The sequence below is a fragment of the Abramis brama genome (genome assembly GCF_963993115.1).
Source record: "Abramis brama genome assembly, chromosome: 3".
Taxonomy (NCBI): Eukaryota; Metazoa; Chordata; class Actinopteri; order Cypriniformes; family Leuciscidae; genus Abramis; species Abramis brama.
In genome coordinates this window covers 32,809,608-32,832,743 of record NC_139965.1, presented here as the reverse complement: position 1 = coordinate 32,832,743, position 23,136 = coordinate 32,809,608, and the positions used below count along the sequence as shown (strand labels likewise).

General features: G+C 38.3%; 2 protein-coding genes across 5 annotated transcripts; one reads left to right on the top strand and one right to left on the bottom strand.

Annotated features, from left to right (window-relative positions):
- Window positions 1-6,738: 6,738 nt before the first annotated feature.
- On the bottom strand, window positions 6,739-17,443 carry puf60b (poly-U binding splicing factor b). Of its 3 annotated transcripts, none has more exons than XM_084109746.1 (12): window positions 17,318-17,443; window positions 16,264-16,347; window positions 15,976-16,071; window positions 14,386-14,475; window positions 13,351-13,401; window positions 11,948-12,109; window positions 11,040-11,132; window positions 9,935-10,148; window positions 9,346-9,536; window positions 9,013-9,130; window positions 8,249-8,514; window positions 6,739-7,474 (listed from the first exon to the last, which is right to left on the bottom strand). In XM_084109746.1, the coding sequence occupies exons 3-12, from the start codon at window positions 16,054-16,056 to the stop codon at window positions 7,175-7,177; spliced, it is 1,566 nt and encodes a 521-aa protein (XP_083965872.1). In that variant the 5' UTR covers window positions 16,057-16,071; window positions 16,264-16,347; window positions 17,318-17,443; the 3' UTR covers window positions 6,739-7,174. The 3 variants fall into 3 exon arrangements, with proteins under 3 accessions (XP_083965872.1, XP_083965873.1, XP_083965874.1); XM_084109747.1 differs by lacking the exon at window positions 17,318-17,443 and adding an exon at window positions 16,441-16,527; XM_084109748.1 differs by lacking the exon at window positions 13,351-13,401.
- Window positions 17,444-17,765: 322 nt separating this feature from the next.
- LOC311080007 (uncharacterized protein) lies at window positions 17,766-22,048 on the top strand. Of its 2 annotated transcripts, XM_084109750.1 has the most exons (4): window positions 18,186-18,323; window positions 18,428-18,588; window positions 18,674-18,880; window positions 19,852-22,048. In XM_084109750.1, the coding sequence occupies exons 2-4, from the start codon at window positions 18,528-18,530 to the stop codon at window positions 21,090-21,092; spliced, it is 1,509 nt and encodes a 502-aa protein (XP_083965876.1). In that variant the 5' UTR covers window positions 18,186-18,323; window positions 18,428-18,527; the 3' UTR covers window positions 21,093-22,048. The 2 variants fall into 2 exon arrangements, with proteins under 2 accessions (XP_083965875.1, XP_083965876.1); XM_084109749.1 differs by having other exon boundaries at window positions 17,766-18,588.
- Window positions 22,049-23,136: the final 1,088 nt, after the last annotated feature.

Genomic DNA, 23,136 nt, shown 5'->3' with positions numbered 1-23,136 from the left:
GCTCCTGCGAATGGCGACCTCTAGGAGTCTGGAGGAAGAGAGGGAGAGCTGAAGGGAAGCTGGAAGCTAATGCTCGTTCGCCGCCCTGCGGAAAGGTTCTGGTACTGCAGCGTCGCATGGGAAGGCTGTTGCTCGAGTCCCCGTTTGGTGATTTGAAATGACATGAAACATTGCTGTTATAAAAAAAGGCCAACAATTTAAATAGCAAATAACAGATTTTGTATGTCTGTCTGTCTATCCAGTGGTGGATTAAGACTCTTTGGTTCTTTGGAACCCGTTCTCAGATTCGGGGCAATGTGACGTACTTTTGCACAAGCCCCGCCCACGACTGTTGACTGACACTACAGTTTAAGCATAGACCCGCCCTGAGTGAGCTGTACACAGTCCAAAATTGTTTCAACGCCAGAGGAGCTGTAGACAAGAATGTCTCCTATAAGTGATTGAGGTGTTTTGTTGTTGGATGTAAGAATGAACATGGCAGTCCTCCTTTACTCTCGTTCGAGGATGGATCAGTACCTACCAACTACCAACTGTTCGTGATCCAACTTACAGTCTCAGGAACAGATCGAAAGTTTACCCATTTATTAAGCACCCACTGAAAAGCTGTGTATATATTTGTTTACTGTTAGTTGTAGCTAACGATTGTTTCTGTTTAATTTTCCGCAGCGCCCACACACGTTTCAGGACACACAATCCAGACCACACGTTTCAGGCCGGAAGTGAAGGCGAACCAAATATGGTTAAGAGCGGGTCTAATTTCAGTCATGCCAGTTTTGTTTTTTTAGCTTTTATTTGATTCATAATACGAGCTATTTGATGGATATATCATGGATTTCATAGGATTTATATATGTACAATATTTAACCCCTTAACTGTCTCACCCTCTTTGAGAATGGACGTTAAAATGCACTATTCAAACTTAAATGGTTGTAATTCAAGAATGCTTTGGAATATAGACTTGTTTGGTCTTGTTTTAAAGAAAACACTCAGCAGATTATTGCTTAAGTGAAAGCACTTAAAAAAATGAAAGTATGAAAAAGTTATGGAAGTTTAAGCTTACAGTAAATCAAATATACTGTACTTAATATTTTTTCTTTTTTATGAAATATGTATTTTACAAAATATTTTTTACTCTAAAATTACTGTAAAATCAAAGCCAAATTGAAGTTCCCATGAGATTTTGTTTATGTGTAATACCAAAAATAGCCACCGGGTGACATACATTCCAATGAATTGAATTTCTGCCATAACAAATTAATACATTTCTGTCCAAATATCATTTCTGTCACAAAATATGGAACCTTGAGACTCGGACCTTTCTGACAATGTGTTTTGTCAAGATTAGAAAAGGTTTTGATCCTAAATTATGAAACATGACGATGCCCAAAAGGGGAGGAGCCCGGTAAAAGTACCGTTTCTATGGTAACGCAACGTCCAATTTCAAAACGGTTTTCACAGGATGAATTCGAATGATACTTAAATTATGATAACTACTAAAATATGTGATGTATAAAAAAGGTGATAAAAAATATATATTTTAGAGAAGAAAAAAAAAAGATTTTTATATATATATAATATATATATATACACTGCTCAAAAAAATAAAGGGAACACTTTTTAATCAGAGAATAGCATCAAGTCAGTTAAACTCCTGGGATATTGATCTGGTCAGTTAAGTAACAGAGGGGGTTGGTAATCAGTTTCAGCTGCTTTAGTGTTAATGAAATTAACAGCAGGTGCACTAGATGGGCAACAGTGAGACAACCCCCAAAACAGGAATGGTTTTACAGGTGGAGGCCACTGACATTTTTTCCCTACTCATCTTTTCAGACTGTTTTTCACCAGTTTTGCATTTGGCTAGGGTCAGTGTCACTACTGGTAGCATGAGGCGATACCTGGACCCTACAGAGGTTGCGCAGGCAGTCCAGCTCCTTCAGGATGGCTCATCAATACGTGCCATTGCCAGAAGGTTTACTGTGTCTCCCAGCACAGGCTCAAGAGCATGGAGGAGATTCCAGGAAGACAGACAGCTACTCTAGGAGAGCTGGACAGGGCGGTAGAAGGTCCTTAACCCATCAGCAGGACCAGTATCTGCTCCTTTGTGCGAGGAGGAACATGATGAGCACTGCCAGAACCCTACAAAATGACCTCCAGCAGGCCACTGGTGTGAATGTCTCTGACCAAACAATCAGAAACAGACTTCATGAGGGTGGCCTGAGGGCCCAACGTCTTCTAGTGGGCCCTGTGCTCATTGCCCAGCACCAGGGAGCTCGATTGGCATTTCCCATTGAACACCAGAATTGGCAGGTCCGCCACTGGTGCCCTGTGGTTTTCACAAATGAGAGCAGGTTCACCCTGAGCACGTGACAGACAGGAAAGGGTCTGGAGAAGCCGTGGAGAATGTTATGCTGCCTGTAACATCGTTCAGCATGACCGGTTTGGTGGTGGGTCAGTGAGGGTCTGGGGAGGCATATCCATGGAGGGACGCACAGACCTCTGCAGGCTAGACAATGGCACCCTGACTGCCATTAGGTATTGGGATGAAATCCTTGGATCCATTGTCAGACCCTATGCTGGTGCAGTGGGTCCTGGGTTCCTCCTGGTGCACAACAATGCCCGGCCTCATGTGGCGAGAGCATGCAGGCAGTTCCTGGAGGATGAAGGAATGATACCATTGAAGGGCCACCACGCTCACCTGATCTACATCCAATAGAACACCTCTGGGACATTGTGTTTCGGTCCATCTGACATCACCTGGTTGCACCTCAGACTGTCCAGGAGCTCAGTGATGCGCTGGTCCAGATCTGGGAGGAAATACCCCAGGACACCATCCGTCGTCTCAGTAGGAGCATGTCCCGACGTTGTCAGGCATGCATACAAGCACGTGGGGGCCATACAAACTACTGAGAACCATTTTGAGTTGCTGCAATGAAATTTCAGCAAAATTGACAAGCCTGCTGCATCATTTTTTCACTTAGATTTCCGGGGTGTCTTTGAATTCAATCCTCTGTAGGTTGATTATTTTCATTTCCATCAAACGATGTGGCATCCTTTTGTTCATAACACATTACCCAGTTCATATTAGTATAGATATCCAGCATGATATTTTTCCCCATTGAGATCTGATGTGTTTTCAAAGTGTTCCTTTAATTTTTTTTGAGCAGTGTATATATATATATATATATATATATATATATATATATATATATATATATATATTAGTACTTTTTAGAGGATAATATTATTTTATAATTTTTTAAGGCCAGAACTCCTGTTATGATGTAGATTTTTTGAAGTGCACTCTTGTCATAAATTAATCTATTTTTGTTCCTACATAATTTGTAACAAAAACAGTGCCAAAATATCTATTTAGGAGTCTTAGACCTTTCCAACGATATATAGTTTGTCATAATTAGATTAGGATTGAATAGTAATATAGTGCAGTAAACTTAGGCGTCCCGGTACCGGGACGGTGATTATTTGTTGATATTCATTTTAAACAATGTACAACATGTTCATTTCATTAACTAATGTAATATTATTAGTTTTTGACCGCTATTATGAGATAATATTCACTTCATGTTCATTTTGTAACAAATACTTAAAAGACAGAGTATGGATATTTGATGCCAAATATAGCCTACTTTTAGTAGTCAGAGTAGTCAGATGACAATGTAGATAACAATGAACTACAGCATTTATTAATCTTAGTTAATCTCAACATTTACTAATACATTATAATATCAAAATTTGTATTTGTTAACATTAGTTAATACACTGAACACATGAATATAAACATTTTCATTAACAAAGGCTAATAAAATACATTGTTCATTGTTAATTCATGTTAGTTAAGGCATTAACTAATGTAAACAAATGAAATCTTACTGCCAAGGCATTTCAACAAATAATAGAACAAACTTATAATTTTTTTTTTTTACACATGTATACTTGTAATATGTAATAATAATAATAATAATAATAATAAATAGGACATTTACCAACTTAACACTCTTGAAAAGAACAGTTTACCTTTCAGTCCTATTATTTAGGCCTAATTGCATTCTTCCAAAAAAGACTTCATGAGTGCTTCCTATGACCCGGAAACCGATTGAGCTCAGCCATCTTGAAGGACATCTCAATTCTCTAATTGCACCGCAAGGATCAAGGAGTGAGGAGCGAGGATGCACAGGTGTATCCTATGCGGAAGAGCTTTATTGACTAAACGTGACGCTCGTATAAATTCTCCTCCCTCTACACATCGGTCACAATCAGTTTAATTTATACTTTACCTTTGCAGTTTATATAAACACTCATCTCACATATTTCAACAGGGTATCTTTGCTTTATTATTATTTATTATGAATTTCTTAAATAACCAAACTAATACAACATAAGGGCAGATCCTTTGAGCGCTGCTGATGACTATGAAGTGACGCTCGAGTGATCAATTATTCCAATGTTTAAAAAAGCTTTCATTCGATTCTTCCGTTCTCATTTTCTTTCCTTGCAGCCTTCCCTCGCACCCTACAGGGGGTGGAGCTGAGACGCGAGGAAAGGAAACGAGGATGCACAAATAAGAATTGAGAAGCACCCATGTCATCCCTAAATGAAAACAAAATGTAAAGGGCTCTTTGGAATCATCCAACAGGTTCATGAGATTTCGGAGGGCCATTTCCTTGTCCTCTTCCATTTTGAGGAAAAGAAGCTCTTCCACGGTGGCCCCTTAACACATCTGTTGAATGTACTGTATCCATTGCACAGCCAATTTCATATGTCTGATTATTGGGAGTTCCTTCATTATAAAATGGCAAAGAAAAATTAAGTTTTAATATTTCATATAAATGTAATATTTGCAATAACACATATACTGACAAATACCTCACTGCTGCTGGATGTAGCTTGTTCTTCACATCTCCTTGGTTTGGAGGTTTTCTTTCCTGTAACACACATTTTTTGTCTGATATATTGGTTGGGATAGGGTGTGATGTAGTGTGAGCTGGAGAGAAATAAGGAGATGCCTTTCAGACAAAACTCTTAGAATTATTGCCCACCATCTCCTTATATTTGGAAAGTCATACTTTAAGATGGAAATATAAAGAATCTGTATATACACACATAGCTTCTGTTGTCAGACTCCTTGTGCATCCAAAAATCTCACTGGATTATTACAATTAATCGCAAAAGGAATGTTTGGAAATGTAAGCTGATATTTCCTACTGACACACAACAGCAAAAGAAATAGGCCTAAATAACTGGCTTAAAACCATTTTTCTGGGGTGAAAAAAAATAACGTGCCTAAGACTTTTGCACAGTAGGCCTACTGTATGTATGTATGTATGTATGTATGTATGTATGTATGTATGTATGTATGTATATATATGTATATATATATATATATATGTGTATATATATGTGTATCCTAACACTTAACAATAAGGTTAACTTAACACTAGTTAATGTGTTACCTAACACAAACAATTAGCAATACGTTATACTATATTTATTAATCTTTGTTAATCTTCGATCATAAAAATCCAGCTGTTCATTGTTTGTTCATGTTAATTCACAGTGCATTAACTAATGTTAACAAATAGGCCTACAACCTTTGATTTACCTATTAGTAAAAGTTGAAATTAACAAAGATTAATAAATGCTGTAGACGTGCAGTTCATTCTTAGTTCATGTTAACCAAAGCAGTTAACTAATGAAACCTTATTGTAAAGTCTTACCATTAAAACAATAATAAAGTTGCTTCATCGCAAATCCCATTTATAACACCCAATCTAAAAAGTAGCCTAATTGAACTGTCCAACAAACTCTGAAAAGGATTAAGGATGAAAACAAATGTAAGCTTCCCACACAGCGCGGGAGTAATAAAATGTGAAATACATACACATAATCGGTATTTAGTTCAGAAGACAAACAAATTGTTAACAACTCACCGTGCTCTCTTCGCCATGGTGTTATGTTTTAATAACTCCGCCCCCTGCCCTAAAATGTGTGTGGGCGCTGAGGGGCTGCAGCTGGATACTATTGGTTTAATTACAATAAACATCATTAATTATAACCGTAATTAAACTAAACTATACTTGTTCTGCATACAGCATATGAAGAGTTCAGATGCAAAAGCCTCTAAGTGCCATCTGAAATTTTCTTCTAGAATGATAATTTTTATCAAGCTCGTATATTTAAGTTCAGTAATTTCACTTAAATGGCAATGAAAATTACCTATTAATTTACCTAACTTAAATATACAAGCTTGATAAAAACTATCATTCTAAAAGAAAATTTCAGATAGCACTTAAGAGGCTTTTGCATCTGAACTCTTCTGGCTCTGTGCCTGTGGGCATTATTGTCCGACTCTGAGTGCGAGCTCGTGAAGCTCCGCCTTCTGTTCGGCAGCATCAGCTCATTTGCATTTAAAGGGATACACACTAAAACGGCGCGTTTTTCTCAGCCCCCAAAAGTGACAATTTAAACACGCTGTAACAAATAATCTGTTGGGTATTTTGAGCTAAAACTTCACATACACACTGGGGACATCAGAGACTTATTTTACATATTGTGAAAAGGGGCATAATATGTGCCATTTAACTTTAGTTTAGCATTTTAAATTGTATTATATCAACACTGATGAGAATATTGCTTCAGAATAAATTATATTTATACCACCAAAAAAATCCTCCAAGCATTTATGTCGTGATCCAACAATCCATATAAATGACGGGACAACACTGCATATTAGACAAATTTATTGTTTTGGTAAAGCCAGAACCAATGTCACCAACACAATGTTTAGAATCTGAACACAATGTCAGTGGAGAAAAAGTTGCCATTTGTGTAAAAAAAAAAAGACAAAGAAAAAGGGGGTGGTAATGGGGAAAATTGTATCTTTTCTTCAAATTTAGAAAACAAAACCCTGCAAATAATGACTGTTAAAAAAAATGCAAGTCTTTCACAGTAGGTGACACAAAGTAAATGTATGAGGAGCATGTTTTTTTGTCCTAAGCTAAATCCCACCATTGGGATTTTTCCAATAATATTATTACTATCAACATCAATAAAAAAATAATTACAAGTTTCAAAGAGGCCCGGATCTCAAGCAGCAGTGAGGAAAGCTGGGTAAGTTTGAGTGCCAAGAAACAGGGCCAGTGGCCATTTCGGGACAGTCTTATGCAGTGAGGTCACTGTTATTAAAACGCTCTTGATCGTACAACTCGGCAACAACCTTGCGACCTGCAAACCAGCGGTTGTTGAGAGCTTGGATGGCCTTGTTCATTTCATCAGCATCAGAGAACTCCACGAAGATCTTCACTATTATCTCAGCATCGTCCTCCTCACCCTGTCGTTCCTGGTATATGATAACCCGATTAACAGCACCGTACTTCCCACATTCCTCCATCACTTCGCCTTCCAGGTCATCGTCAATGTCCTCTGGGCCCACCATGTTGCGTAGCACCATAACTGTTGACTGAATGTGGGCAAAGAGAGATAGAAAAAAAGGATTAAACTTATATGATTAACATTTTAAACTTGGCTTCTTGTATAAATTTCTGATTTATTCATTCAATGCCTCCCAAGTAGTGCTCAAAAATTAGCATGATGCAAACTTAAGTAATTTTTAAAATTGTAACCTGTAAAGAGTCACTTCTGAATTACTGCTCTTAACTTGCTTTTACAATTGTGTCTATAATCTTTTAAGGGTTGGTTCACCCAAAAATATTGTGTCATTAATTACTCACCCCCATGTCTTTCCAAATGCGTAAGACTTTAGTTCATCTTCTGAACACAAATGATGATCTTTTTGATGGAATCTGAGAGCTTTCTGTCCCTCTATTGACAGCTACAACTACCACTTTGATGCTTCAAAAAGTTCATAAAGAGATCGATGAACCAATGAGGTTTGTTCTCACATCAAGCAGGTTCGGTTGAGCTTCTGTTTATGTTCGTCTATCAATGTTTATTTGTGAATAAAAGCCTAAATTCAATATGTTCATCATATAAAGCGCTAGTCTCTTCAGACAAAACCGCTCAATTCATATGAATTAGTTTTACGATCTCTTTATTAACTTTTTGAAGAATCAAAGTGGTAGTTGCGTAGCTGTCTATGGAGGGACAGAAAACTCAGATTTCACCAAAAAAATCTTAATTTGTGTTCTGAAAATGAACGAAAGTCTTACGGGTTTGGAACGACATGAGGGTGAGTAATTAATGACAGAATTTGAATTTTGGGATGCTGTCTAACCTTTGACTGTATGACCATTTGTTTTCCTCCACTTGCACTGACACTTAGCTGCTCCAGTTCACTGTCCTGTCCATTTCCAACTGGCGCACTCGGATCTTCTTCAGGCCGCCTGTTGTCTTCCTCTCTCTTGACTTCTGTATGTGTTTGAGCTGTAGATGTTGGTGTTCCCACAGAAGCAGATATTGTGACTGGTGGGGATGCTAGTACTGGGTTGACCAAACCAACCTGGGGGACTACAGGGAGAGTGGGGCGAGCAGGTGTCACACCTATCAAATGGATTAACGAGAATTATTCAGTTAAGATTCAATTCTCTCTTCAGAGAACAATTTTAGTACAGATTTAAATGCTTTATAAGCTTTCATTTTTGTGACAATTTCATCCAGCTATATTTTCATGATTCTGAAAGTTGAAAGCTGTTAATAAGATGCTGTAATGGTACCCCTTGAATATGTATCAATTCAATGCCTGCTCACACCAACACAGCGCCACCAAGTAGTAATTTTATGTAACAGCAACAGCAGCTCTGGGCATGCGACTAAAAGCAGGAATATTATTGGTTGGCCAGCATTTTTCTTAATATTCTCATATAAAGAGAACACTCAAACATCTCAAAATGTTGCATTGGTCTGAACATATTAAAATGTGTATTGCACCAAACATTCATCTAGGTGTGAACAGGCCATCAGGGGGGTTAAGAATTCAATTTAAACTGCATTAGGCCAATAAAAGTAGTCAAAGATCACTGTTCATTGACTTTTTCAGACCTGTGATGATGCCTGGGGCCTGGGCAGCCAGTACAGCCTGTGGAAGTCCCATTTGCTGACTGAGAATGTGTGCTGGTGAAGCAAGAGAACCCAGCACTGTTGCTCCAGCAACAGCCTCCTGTAAATGCATTAAAACAATAACAAATATGAAATCCCCAATTTCAAATCCTGGTTTCAGTCTGATCTAGTTTGGTGAGCAAATAGACACAGTAACACAACATACACAAGAGATTGTTCAAAATGTTTAACCATGTGCAGCTGTAAATGCATTAGCATATAATTCTGAAATCTACCAAATTTCCAAAATATGCGTTACCCTTATTGAATTCTCACCTGGGCAGTGATCTTGGCGGTGGCAGCAGCAGCCGCCACAGCTGCAGCAGGGGGCAGACCTCCAGGGGTCATAGGTGTCAAGAGAGGCATGGGAGGGGTAACAGCCTTCCCCACTCTTAGGTACTGACCTCCAAGGTCAAACAGGTTCATAGATGAGACGGCATCCAGCGATGACTGAGGCTTATCGTATTCTACCCATGATGAAATGGACAGACCAGTTCCTCAATTTAGGCTTTTGTTTTCATACATTTCTTGAATCTGTCAACACATTTTGTTCTTTCTTGCACCATTTTCCTTTAGTTGATGTACTTGTAATTGAAAGGAAAACGCTGCTAGCATCTTTCTAATGTCTCTAAATCTGTACATACATAAGTGTTTTGTAACCATTCACATTTTAACTTGCCATCTCTAGGTAAAGAGCATGGCACAACTCAGTGAACTTCACTGGAAATATCTGGATCTGGAAAGACATTTCATAAGCATGATGCTGGAACACTGTGGAATTTAATTCACAGTTGTACAGTAGTACAACATACAGCAATGACTCAATCTCCACACAGTGTTTACAATGCTTACTAGAGCAGCTCACCAATAAATCCGTAGCCCTTGTGCTTTCCCGTGGTGGGTTCCCGCACCAGCATGCAACTTTTAATCTTTCCGAAGGCCTCAAAGACGCTCTTGATGTCCTCGTCAGATAGATCAGGGTGGATAGAGGCAACATAGATTCGGTTGAAGGCACGTGCCTCCTCTGCCAGTTGGTCAATGATAGGCTGCGCCTGTCCAATGTTACTTGGCCGCCCCACCTACAGTACACATACCAGCACAATGGCCACTAAGTGGAAGTGTATAAAGGAATGAGTGTGTGCGTGTGTATGTTAATGCACGTGGTTGAGAAAGGGAAGAATGGGGAAAAACTACACTACCAGTCTAAAAAAGAACTTAAGTACAGTATAAGATAAACTTTAATGTAGCTCAGCCCTCAAACTAATAAAGTTATCAGAAGACATTTTCACTATGCTAGAAATTTACATACAAGAGTGTGTGGAAAATGCATTCTATGATAACCTTTATATCTGTTGTTTTGAAAGCTTAAAATAAAATCAATTTTTTTTATTTTTTTTTTTTAACAAAGGCAAAGAAATAGGAGAGCACTTTAACAATAGCTAATTCTTGTCTAGTCACTAAGAGATCATAGATGTGTTAAAGGACAATAAATGGTTGATTAATGTTTGATCACTAATATGTGTCTGTGATTGTTAAAAAACAGTTTGTTTTTTATTTGGTGGCATCTGTACTGCAGTTGGGGCGGCCAAGCAAACACCAGCCAGGCGCAGCCCATCATCAGCACATCCCAGACAGAGAAGAGCCTGCCTCAAACGAACAATTCTTTCTGCAGCTCCTAGAGAAAATGAGCTCCGAAAACAAACAGTATGACAGTATAGAAGCATGACATCACATACGCTCACATTCAGGTTAGAGGACAGAAACACACATGAAGAGGAGAGCACCTAAGTAGTGCACAAGCACACACACACACACACACACACAACAGGTACTGGCAGAGCTAAAGTAAGTCTACTGACAGCTTCTCTGCATCTTGCAAACACAAAAGCAACAAATCAGAAAAAAATAGCTCACTGTCAGAGAGCTGTTTAAACAGGAGTTTTAGATTGATTGTCCTGTTTGGAACCCACCTTAATGTTCCTCCCACCCAGCATGACTGAGTTCATCTGCTCCAAGGCCAGCTGAGCTGCTTCAGGAACTTCATACTCAACAAAGGCAAAGCCCTGTGACAGAATTTCCAATGTGTACAATGTTTACATGCTTCCTACCTTTCACGGTAGGGTGAATTTCACTAAAGTTTGTATGGGTCATATCCACCATACTCACAGAAATAAAAATAAAATAAAAATCTCTCATAATAAATTAAATACATTTTGCTTTTATTCAATTCAAAAGTTTGGGGTCAGTAATTGCTTTTGAAATAAATACTTCTATTCTGAAAGGATGCATTGAATTGATCAGAAAATAACAGTAAAGACATTTATAATGTTACAAAAGATTTATATTTTAAAAAATATATATTTTTAAGTATTTATCAAAGAATCCTGCAAAAATGTATCACGGTTTCCACAAAAATATTATTTGTGAAATACATTGATAGTAATAAGTAATGTTTCTAGAGTAACATATCAGCATATTAGAATGATTTCTGAAGGATCATGTAATTGAAGACTGGAGTAATGGCTAAAAAAAAATAGCTTTGCATCACAGAAATAAATTATATTTCAAAGTTTATTCAAATAATTATTTTAAATTGTAATAATAATAATAATAATAATAATAATAATTCACAATAATAATTTTTTTTCTGTATCTTTGATCAAATAAATACAGGCTTGATGACTTTTTGCTCAGAAAGACTTTTCAAAAACATTCGAAATAGTAATGTTTCCAAAGTCTTGACCCACACTAAACACATTCATATAATGTGTAGCACTACTACATATATTCTACATTGTCTATTTGCAAATGTATTATTTAATTCAGCAGATTTTGGAAAAAATACAACTCAGAAATGTTCTAGACTCTAAAAGCATACCTTGTGTTTCATGGTGACAGAGTCCCAGGACATATCAATGCTCTTAATGGGACCAAAGGGGGCGAAGGCCTGCCGGATGGTATCCTCCCCCAGCTCGTAATAAATGGAGCCCACATACACACGACACATGATGGCCAGAGCTCTCTGCCTCTGTGCTGCCACCTGGTGGTCATGAAAGGAAGAGACAACAGGAGAGAATATTGGCTACTGAATAAAAAACGGGAAAAACAAAGCACCAAAAACAATGAGATCAAATATAGCAAGGGATTAAAGATTTTTTTAGCTTCTGTTTTAGTGCTAGTTTCCACTTCCTTTGGTCCTCTATGCTTACTCATTACTTGCATCACTTACCATTAACGACAAGCACAGCATCGTGAATTAGGAACATGTGGCACAGCCCCTTCTTACCATTTCGAGAGTGCTGCTTGCACGTTCCTAAATTAGCGTGTGTGCTTGCAGACTAAAACATGTAGCGTTAAAACTAACCTGAATTCTATCCAAGAATACTGATAGCCTAAATAGTTAACATTTCAAAGTAACCCCTTAGCACAACTAAATACCCTGCATAATGAGCTGATGTGAAATCAGTTCTCTTTTCATGAGGTGAGCTTTTGGACTTACATATCAGATCACTGTTGAGGGAGAATCAGCATAATCTAATCTATTTTACACTTTTTTTAATTTTTTTTTTTTTTTACACCAAACACATTTATCATTCTTTAATCATTTATCATTCAAGTTTTAAATTGTATGTCAGTCACATGACGAAAGTATACGATTACACACAAGGCTCAAAGTTTAGGCAGATTCAATTTGGATTGTCGTAGTGACCGCTATCCCTCTTTTTCAGCAGACAAAGATGACAATTATATGCCACAGCATATTCACAAAGGAGAAATGGATCATCCACACCATTCACAACACACAATCCCCATAAGATTTCTTGTGACAAAAATGGAGCTTCAGGTTGAGAAATAAACTTCAATCAATGACCAGTTAAATGAGGTTGCGCACACACACAGGTGGCCATGCAGTGATTCAGAATGGCAAATATGGGAAGGATTGTCAGTAAATTAGAAGTGTCCTGTGTAATTGTCATATTAAAACACTCTATAATGACCTATATCATCATGTTCCTGTTATTTAAAACAGCTCCCATGGCATTCATTAACACTGAAACAGTACAGTCAGTTTATGGAGGTAGTTCATGTTGTGTCATCTTGCATCCTGCTTAATGAAATGGGTGACCAAAAACAAACATTTCATTCACCACAAAGCCAAGTCTGCTTTTTAAATATGCTGCTGCAATGTCTAGTGTATCAGGCCAATGCCGGTTAAAGAAGGGTAACGGTCATTATTCCAAAATGCGTACAGAAAGTAAATAAGTTAATTAATCTATTGACCGATTGTAAAGATGAGAGAGGATCTCCAAAGCCCATTGTCACTGCTGCCATCTGAAACACAGTAAAGATGGAAAAGTGCTGAAAAAGGTTAGATATCTCTTTTATCCTTTGAAGACAGACATAGTATTCCAGACAGTCTCTCTGACTGGTGGTCAATGCCTCCGAACTCAACTTTAAACCCTGCCCACCTCTTTAAATCACCACTTAAATTTGACTGAAACCTGAAACATTTCACAGTTAAAGCAACAGAGACACTAACAGGCATTGCTTTCAACAAAGGCAACAAGTAGGCTGCTCAGATTTTCCAAGAAATAAACTGAGCATAGGCTAAGTATAGCTGAGTATAAGTATCCTTTGGATAACTCAATCTGTTGTTGACTTTTCAGTCATCATGACGTCTGCTTTGGAAGTGCAGTGCATGCAGTACTACGTCCAATTTCTTGATTCATAGATACATTTAAACAAACACTTAATCTAGGTGTGGTAGTAACAAGTATGAGTCCCAGAAATACCAGACCTCAAACAAATAATGCATGATGAGTTCCAGTGTAGTGTTTCAGTCTAATCCTGAGGCTAATCAGACAAAAAAAAAGAAAGAAAAAAAAGAGCATTCACAAAACTTGTGATGTGTGGGAAAAACTGAAGGGACTTCCTGAAGGTCAAAAACTTGCCATTATCAATTTCACACAGCTTACATGAGTTGTTCTTACAGATATCATGTCGTTTAAAAAGAGTGATCACTTAAAATGTCATGATTATTCATGAATCCTAATGTATAAATAAAATAGCACCCAATATTTTATAAGATGTAAGTATGAAATATTAATTCCTTTTTGCAGACTTCTGTAGGATTTATAATGCTGAAAAGACAATGAACCCTTTACATGACATGCCAGTGGGTACACCATGTGGTTTTAGTTACACTACTGGTTTGACAAAATCAGATGCATCAATTCTGTAAATTTTCTCAGACAAGAAAGCAACATTTAATACATTTAAAGCATTCTACATATTCAGATCATCGTATCAGCTCACCTGCAAGTTAGTGAGCTGCTGCTGCTGGTGGGCGATGGTCTGTTTCACTAAAACACTCTTGATGCTCTGTTCCATTGCATACTTCTTAGCCTAAAAAGAGAACACAAATTAAGCAAGGAGGCTGGTGAGTTTTAAAGGGTTAGTTCACCCAAAAATGAAAATTACCCCATGATTTACTCAGCATCAAGTCATCCTAGGTGTATATGACATTCTTCTTTCAGACAAATACAATCAGAGTTATATTAAAAAATGTCCTGGCTCTTCCAAGCTTTATAATGTGAGTTAATGGCTCACATGGGCTAGGGTAAATCAGGGTGAGTAAATCATGGGCTAATTTTAAATTTTGGGTGAACTATCCCTTTAAGAGTAGCTATTTACTATATCATTCCAAATGCACAAGTTTTCCCATATGTGCTACATATTTTGTGTGCTTATTACTACAATGGCTTCGTTTACATGCACAACTTTTGTTTCAATCAGACTGAATTCATTCCAATTGATGAATCTGAATGTAGTGTTTACAAGAACGCTAAACGTGATCGGGTTGATGTGCGCGTTTATATGTCACGAGCTTCAAATCGGGATAGATTTTTTGACTTGCGCACACTGCACGAATATACAGAGTTCCCTGCTGTTTGCCCATAATAACCATTCTCCTACATTGGTTCTTTATTTGTTTTAAACAGCAGACTTAATATTTATCCTTTTCTGGTCATAATTTGGAGACAATGAGCATATTAACCATTTTGCTGTCCCGCACACAGCATCACTTATCACACAGTAAAAATGCCCCTTCCCATGTCCAAAAACAGTTGTCTGTGGATCCGAAACAAGGACTGGTGGGACGTTGTCCTGCTCCACTTCACAGTCGCTGAGGGAAAGGAGAATTTTAGAATGACGGGACACTCATTTATATGACACTTTATTCAACAGGAAGAACAGCTCATTCAGCGTGTTACATGTAATTTTGCCATTTCAACGTCATTGCACGTGCGCAGTCCTTTCAGTTTCGGTTTTCAATCCGATCAAGTGTTTACATGTCCTCTCGATCAGATTAGAAAAGGAATAAACCACCCCTTTCAATCCGATCGAAATTTAATTAGCTCAATCGGATCGATAAGGTGTTTACATGAAGGCTTTCTGTCGGATTGAGCCTTCAGTCCAATTACTAACGGATTATTTGGTTGCATGTAAACGTAGCCACTGACAATTCACCATAATGGTGCACTGCACATGCTTGTTTGCAGAGAATTCTTTCAACGCAAAGGTCGAACAGAATTAGTTGCTGATTAACAGTGGTCAAGTTTGGTAAAAAGGAATCCTACAAAAAATGTGTACCAACCTTTAAAATGAAAAAGCTCCAATCCAACTTATGCAGAAGCATCCTGTGGCCTTGACTCTTAATTATGAATCTATTATTAGATGAAGCTGTGGCACAGCAGTAGTACGCAAGCTCTTGACACACTGGAGCAGGTGATGCAGGTTGGAGTTTGGCCCATGACCTGTACTGACCCCCTCCCCCCTCTTGTCTCCAACAAAGATAAAAAGTAAAAAAAAAAAAAAAGTAAAACAATAGAGAACTATTATTACCTTCTGTAGCGCCTCCTGCTGCTCCGGAGTAAGAGGCGGTAATCCAAGCTTTGCACCTGTGCCTTGTCCATTCTCCATCATCAGACCTTTGCCTCACTGAGAATGGACATATAAGAATAAAATAAGAATAAAAAGGCACATATTCAAGTTGTATTGAGACTAGATAGTGAGTCTACTTAGCATCTGCATATGTTAACTTATGACTTCTACAATCTCAAAACAAATAAAGAAAGAAACCAAAGGTATTCAAGTTATACAATTAGACAAAGGACCAATTCTGCAGCTTACCTATGAGGCGAACCTTACTGTGCCAACCAGGATCGGGAAGCCCGTGTAGAGTTGCTGGCAAAGCACTCACAATTTAACAATGATCTGTGGTTCATGGAAACGCATATAGCATAATTTAAATCAACGTTCAAGTGCAATGAGATGAAGCTATTAAAGGGATAACGTTAGCTGTCTTACTTTCTTCCATGGAAAACAAAAGGTTAAGGCCTCAATCACCAATTACTTTTTCAATTCATCTCCTTTTGTGTTCCACAGGAGAAAGTCTGTCAAACAGTTAGCAGCAACATTAAACAAATTTTATTGTGGGGGAACTATCCCTTTAAGAAACTGCTAGTAGTCATTATAATACAGTATATTGTCTTTCCTGGCAGAAATATGCTAACACAATGCACTTTCTTCATGCTCAATCCAACTACTAGATCATTTCTTCTGCAAGATGCAAACTGCTAAGAATCTAACATAAAACTGATTCACGAGCCAGTATTATTCGTACTGAAAACAATGTTCCCATAAAAATCTTACAAGAAACATTACAAAACTGGACCACTCATAGAAACCTTCATTTGCGTTTGGTTTTGGTGGTCTTTCTGGCTTAACGTAAACACACAATCATCACTAAAGTGAACTGAGAGTTTTAGCACCTTCAGACTGGCTATATATCAACAAAGAGAGGTTGAAGACACGGCAGTGGCGCGCTTGTGCTAGTAAATTATAGCAGCAAACATCCTAGCTGACTTACAGCTTTTAGATACAGTGATTTAGTCAAGCGGTGCAGGATTCATATATATGCGTCTTAAACAAACGGTAGCCGCTTTGTAATATATGGTAAATACTAGAGAATTCTGAAATAAGCGCCATAGCAATTTGCTGCTAGCCTAGTTAGCAATGAACAGAGGCTAACGAGCCTTCATGCAGGCCTCGTGTACACACGACTCGAGATATATTGAAACAGTAAGAGGCTTATTGCGACTAATTTCACCTGTGCTAACTATAACCACGGAGATGTTAAAACTATTTTTATATTTAGGTAAACACGTTAGGTAATCATCATTACCGCAGTGTTCCGCGTTACCGCCATGTAGTGATCCACATTGAAGACGCTTGCAGCCCCACAGAAACACGGCAGAACCCAGAGCGCGCCGCGCGGCTTCCGGTAGCGCCAAGGCTGCTGTTGATCACGTGATCGACGGTAGCGGTAGTAGCAGGTGGACTGATGGCTCATGGCGAATATGCTCACATTTTATGAATGTATTTTTAAGCTTGTCACCTTTGAAAAACAGTTTTATGTTTGTTTGTTTTTTGCTTATTTATGTGGAAAATGTGACGTTCGTACAAGCCAAGCCTAGTGTATTTGAGCCAAGACACGCCTCCTGCAGGCAATTAAAAACACAAACCAGCAGCTGCCTTTCTAGTTTTGTAAAAATCGTGGAGGATTCAAACAAACGTCTTCTTCTCTGGTGCAACAGCAATCGTTTTCTCATTTAAGTATACTGCCGCCCCCTGGGCACAAAATGGGAATGAATTTAGAGGCATTGCATTGTAAGTGTCGTTGATCCATTTAGGAAACACTGCTGTAGCGTATCATCTGATTGATACTGATAGGCATCACACCTTTTTTTTTTTATACTAATATTTATTTAACTTGAATAATATCGTAAAAAGTCCTATAACTTTTAGTAGAAAACCTGGCAGAAATGCTCTGTCTGATCATAACTGGTGTGCGTTTTCCAAAAGCAACTATGTTCGCAAGTTGTTACCTACAAAGATCAACGGAACTTGAGACAATTATAGTCGGCTAACGGTGGGAGAAACGCACCACTGACTACAACTGTAAACCAGCAGGTTTACGAGAATCCGCAGAGACATTACCCTTAATGCGGAAGTAGGAAGTACATTTTAAAAAAACATTTACACCTTCAAGACGATCCTCGATCTTTGTGTACTTCGTGTCTGTTCGATCTTGTGTTTAACGCCATAAATGAGTATTGAACTTGTAGTAGTCGATGTGCGGCGACTGAAGCAGCGCTGAAGTGATCATCACTGTCATGCTGTAACGTTAGGTAGGCTACTGCACTCACTGGGCAGCAAAATTTTCACCTGTAATTCCGGAGCTTGTGTCAATAACGTTACTGTAACGTTGATTAAAATGTTAACTTACTGTTAGAAACTTTTTAAGAATCTGTGCGGTCCATTGGAGCATATGCACCTGCTTCAGAAAAGATTAATGCATTTTACTATTTGACGGACCGAAAGTAATACAAGGCATGGATGTTCTTCTGGCGGCAATAGAGATACTAACGAACCCATCTGGACACCAAGAGCACTGTGAGTAAGCCTGTCCCGATAGTTAAGAAATCACGTCATCATTGTTATGTATATGTAATATGTTTTTGTATCTAATTACATCTAGTGATTAAGGTGAGTGAAGAGAAGCCAGATCCAAGCCCACCTCCTTGTGGTCAACCCAGTGTGTTTGGCATTTGTGTGGAGTTAAAAAAAGATGCTGATGTTAAGGATGAGGAAGCCTCTGACATGTGTCCAGCCAACCCGGATTCACTCCTCCAGGATTCAAGAACCATGCTCACAGATAGGGAAGAGGCTGGAGTCCCAAAGCAAGGTAAAACGGTCAAACAACAAATCTGTGTTCCCATTTTACAGAAGCCACCACCATGAATAAAATCCCATTTAGGTTGGGCTCTTCCACAACTTGCCACAATAAATCTGTACAGTGAATTTGCTTTAGACTAGAGGGATGTGTACTGTACTCTTTAAGAGATTATATAGTAGTAATAATTAACAGGATATTACTTCACTTGTAAGCATAAGCTATGCCATGACTGCCTGAAATCCATTTAAGAATGAGCAATTGTCTGATACGTCTGTTACAATCACAGACAGCAGGACAATATTTTTTCTTGTTGAAATCAAAGTGTCCAACCAAACTGTATGTTATTTTGGTGGAAACTCATATTTCACATTATTAATACGGCTAATACTAAAGTAAAATTTAGCCCATTGGGCTGGTAAATCACTCTTCTTCTGATGTTTAACAAAAAAATTGTTGTGGGAAAAAATCCTGTTCAGCTATGATCATGGTAATAATTTGTGTAATTGTATTTTTAATTTAATTCAATTTATTTTATTGTTAATATTAATACATTGTAAAAAAAAATATATATATATATTTTTGTTTACTTTTGTGGGATAAACATCTTGATCCTGAAGCAAAACCATTTGAGAACCACTAACTTGAAGTGTTGTCAATATAGCCTACAGTACCATTCAACAGTTTCATCACTGATTTATTGTTAGAGGGTTCAAAAGCATTTATTCGAAATAATTACTTTACTATCACTTTTGGTCAATTTATTGTGTCCTTGCTAAATAAAAGTAATAATAATAAAATAAAAAACCATTACTGACCCCATACTTTTGAATACTGGTTAATTTCAAAAGACAACGGGCTGCCTTATTTGAAGTGATTTGTTGTCAACAAATGCAATTCTATTTGAAATTAATAGTAAGATGTTCTATTGTTCATGTTAAACTCACTGCATGCTACATGCCCATTGTCTTTTTTCTTCTTAGAAACCGGTAAAAGAAAAAGGAGTTGCTCAAGAAAGAGCACAAAAACAGGAGTCCGCTCTAACAGATCAATTCACCATTGCTTTAAATGCGGACGAAACTTCAAAACATCAGTTCACTTTAAAAGACATAAACTAGTTCATTCAGGAGAGAGGCCTCATGGTTGCACTGAATGTGGCAAGAGGTTCATCACATCTTCTGAACTAAAAGTGCATCTGCGTGTTCATTCAGGAGAAAAACCCTACCACTGTTCTGAATGTGGCAAGAGCTTTGCTCAGTCGGGGTCCTTTTCTAATCACCGCAGACTTCATAAAGGTGAAAAACGGTATCACTGCCCTGATTGTAACAAGGGTTTCCAGCAACTTATAGATCTACGAATTCACCAAAGGATTCATACGGGAGAGAAGCCATACCTGTGCTCACAATGCTGGAAGGCCTTTACTACATCCGGTGCATTACGAGTTCACTTAAGAACTCACACTGGTGAAAAACCTTACGAGTGCAAAGAGTGCGGGAAGACGTTCTGCCAGCTGGGCGGACTTAAAGTCCACAGGCGCGTTCATTCAGGAGAAAGGCCTTACGCGTGCCCCGTGTGCGAGAAGCGCTTCAAGGGACATGCCAATTTGATCGCACACAAGCGCATTCACACAGGAGAAAAGCCTTATTCATGCACTGTGTGCAGAAAAACATTCACTGACAGCAGGAGACTAAAAGAGCACCAGCCCCCTGAGTCAGAAAAGAAACAGTTTAGTTGCGGCATCTGTAGTGAAGCTTTCGGTGTGCTCTGTCAACTTAAAGAGCACCAGCAATGTCACAAAGGAGAGAAGCATTATCATTGTACTGATTGTGGAAAGGCCTTTACTCATATGTATTTACTGAGGAGTCACCAGCGCGCTCACTCGGATGAGAAGCCCTATTCTTGCACTGAATGTGGAAAGTGCTTCCGCCGTTCATATGAGCTGAAAATGCACGTGAACACTCACAGTGAAGCACGACCTCATCCTTGCTCTGAGTGTGGAAAGAGCTTCCGCAGGGCTGCGGAGCTTAGGATACATCAGAGAGTACATACGGGAGAAAAGCCTTATACCTGCTCCATCTGCGGCACAGGCTTCAAACAGACGTCACAAGTCAAAGTGCACGAGCGCACTCACACGGGAGAAAGGCCGTTCCTCTGCCCGGAGTGTGGGAAGACCTTTAAAGACAAGAGAAGCCTGCTAACACACCAGAGAGTGAACCATAAATAAAGAAATCCTTCTATTAATATAAAAATGAAACATCATTCATGATAAGCTTTACAGATATTTATTGAAAAGGGTTTCAACAATGTTTTTCATGCTTCTTTAATTAACCATGAACAATTATTGCGCATAATTGGTGCATACCTGTGGAACAGTCCTTAAGACACTAACAGTTTACAGGCGGTAGGCAATACTGTGACAATATCTTAGGACACTGAAGAGACCTTTCTACTGACTCTGAAAAACACCAGGAGAAAGATGCACAGGGTCCCTGATCACCTGTGTGAACGTGCCATAGTCCTGCTGCAGGGAGGCATGAGGACTGCAGATATGGACAGAGCAATAAACTGCAGTGTCTGTAATGTCAGACGCCTAAGAAAATGCTACAAGGAAACAGCAAGAATAGCTGATCGTACTTGCAGTGCAAAACCACGTGTAATGTGTACGTGTAATTTGGATGTTCATACAAATATATACACATTAGGAAATTTGCTGGGGGGAAAAGCAGTTAAAATTGAGATGGTGGTTCTTTTTTTCTTTTCTTTTTTTTTGCTGAGTTTATATTATTATATTATTGAGTGTTGAAATCACAATGGTCAGTGGTGAAGTTTTAACATGCTGATTGCTGTAGGCTATTACTCTGTTGGTTGTAAATTCAAATAACTGATGATTTTATTCTTGCTTGTGTCTTAAACTATCCACTCAAGGACATTTTGGGGGTTATGTTCTGGAATATGAATATCATATATCTTATTCATTATTCAAGGGTTATTCAGAAAGAACTTGTCTGTCTGACCTTTCTTTGAAGAGAAATTGCTTATGGATTTTCAGGGTTTTCATACAGGTGGGACTAGTTTGTATTGTGATAGCAAGTATTTGCATTTAATATACATGAATGATTTCTATTTATTTGATATATAATACATTTTCTTATCGTATAATTAAATCATACTGAAAAACTATTTTGAGTACAGTGTAAAGACCTTTATTTTTTACATGTAGAACAATTATCACAAACCTTTACACAAATAAATTATCTCTCCTTTATAAAAGTGAAAGACAATTGTTAGATTATTTCTTTATTTCTCAGTTCCGTCAAATACTCTGTCCCTTTAGTCTAGAATGCACACGGCCGTGGGAAGAGAGATGCCCACTGAGACAATGTTCTATGTTTAAACTCCAGCTCTCTGCATCCCATCTTGTTTCCAAAACAATAGCTCATCCTGTAACCTTGAAATTCCTTCACGTATACAAGCTGAGAGCCTATTTCTTCTTACAACACTTTCTTATCAAAGAGGCCTACAAGGAAGTTCATCTCATTGAAGGCTGGGTATACTAATACCTACCACATGACAATCTTAGGCCTCAAATTTTAAAGGTGCCCTAGAATTTGAAATTGAATTTATCTTGGCATAGTTAAATAACAAGAGTTCAGAACATGGACATGACATACAGTGAGTCTCAAACACCATTGTTTTCTCCTTCTTATTTAAATCTCGTTTTTGAAAAACACCCCTGAAAAATAGGCGAATCTCCACATAACACCGACTGTGAGGCAACAGTCGGGATCATTAATATGTACGCCTCCAAAAATTTGCATATGGCAGCGCCCTCCCAGGACCTAGGCTACTTTCACTTTTAAAAATTCATCATAACCGCGCGCACGCGATCTGCTTGCAGTCGTCGAGATGGATGCATGTGTGTGGGAGAAATTTGGAGTTATCTGAAGAAAATATTGTGAAAGGCTTATTTGCTGCATGCATTTTCGTGTTGGATAGCCGCAAATGTGGAACTTCATCGGCGAGACAGCACGCAGATAATTGTGGTAACAAAGCAGTTCTATCGAACAGTATTTTTCAAATGTAACACTGTTAAGTATGTGTGGTGTGCAGGGCGTGTTTGAACCCAAAATTGTCAGATGTAGGCTAGACGAAATTGCGTGGCAGATATAGTGTTGTAGCCGCGTCTGTTCGATTGGTAAAATGTGATAAGGCTACTCAGTTTTGTGGTAACGTTAGCCATGTTCTTCATGTAGCCTACCGGCCTTTTG

What these genes read in the sequence shown, in the direction of transcription:
- puf60b (XM_084109746.1), bottom strand. Translation starts at nt 16,056, where the DNA reads ATGATGGAGAATGGACAAGGCACAGGTGCAAAGCTTGGATTACCGCCT. An exon ending in AGCAGGAGGCGCTACAGAAG is followed by an intron (nt 14,476 to 15,975) that starts GTAATAATAGTT and finishes TTCTCTTTTTAG; the next exon opens with GCTAAGAAGTATGCAATGGA. An exon ending in CAAGGGCTACGGATTTATTG is followed by an intron (nt 9,537 to 9,934) that starts GTGAGCTGCTCT and finishes CATCATGGGTAG; the next exon opens with AATACGATAAGCCTCAGTCA.
- LOC311080007 (XM_084109749.1), top strand. Translation starts at nt 18,528, where the DNA reads ATGGATGTTCTTCTGGCGGCAATAGAGATACTAACGAACCCATCTGGA. An exon ending in ATCTGGACACCAAGAGCACT is followed by an intron (nt 18,589 to 18,673) that starts GTGAGTAAGCCT and finishes AATTACATCTAG; the next exon opens with TGATTAAGGTGAGTGAAGAG. An exon ending in GGCTGGAGTCCCAAAGCAAG is followed by an intron (nt 18,881 to 19,851) that starts GTAAAACGGTCA and finishes TTTTCTTCTTAG; the next exon opens with AAACCGGTAAAAGAAAAAGG.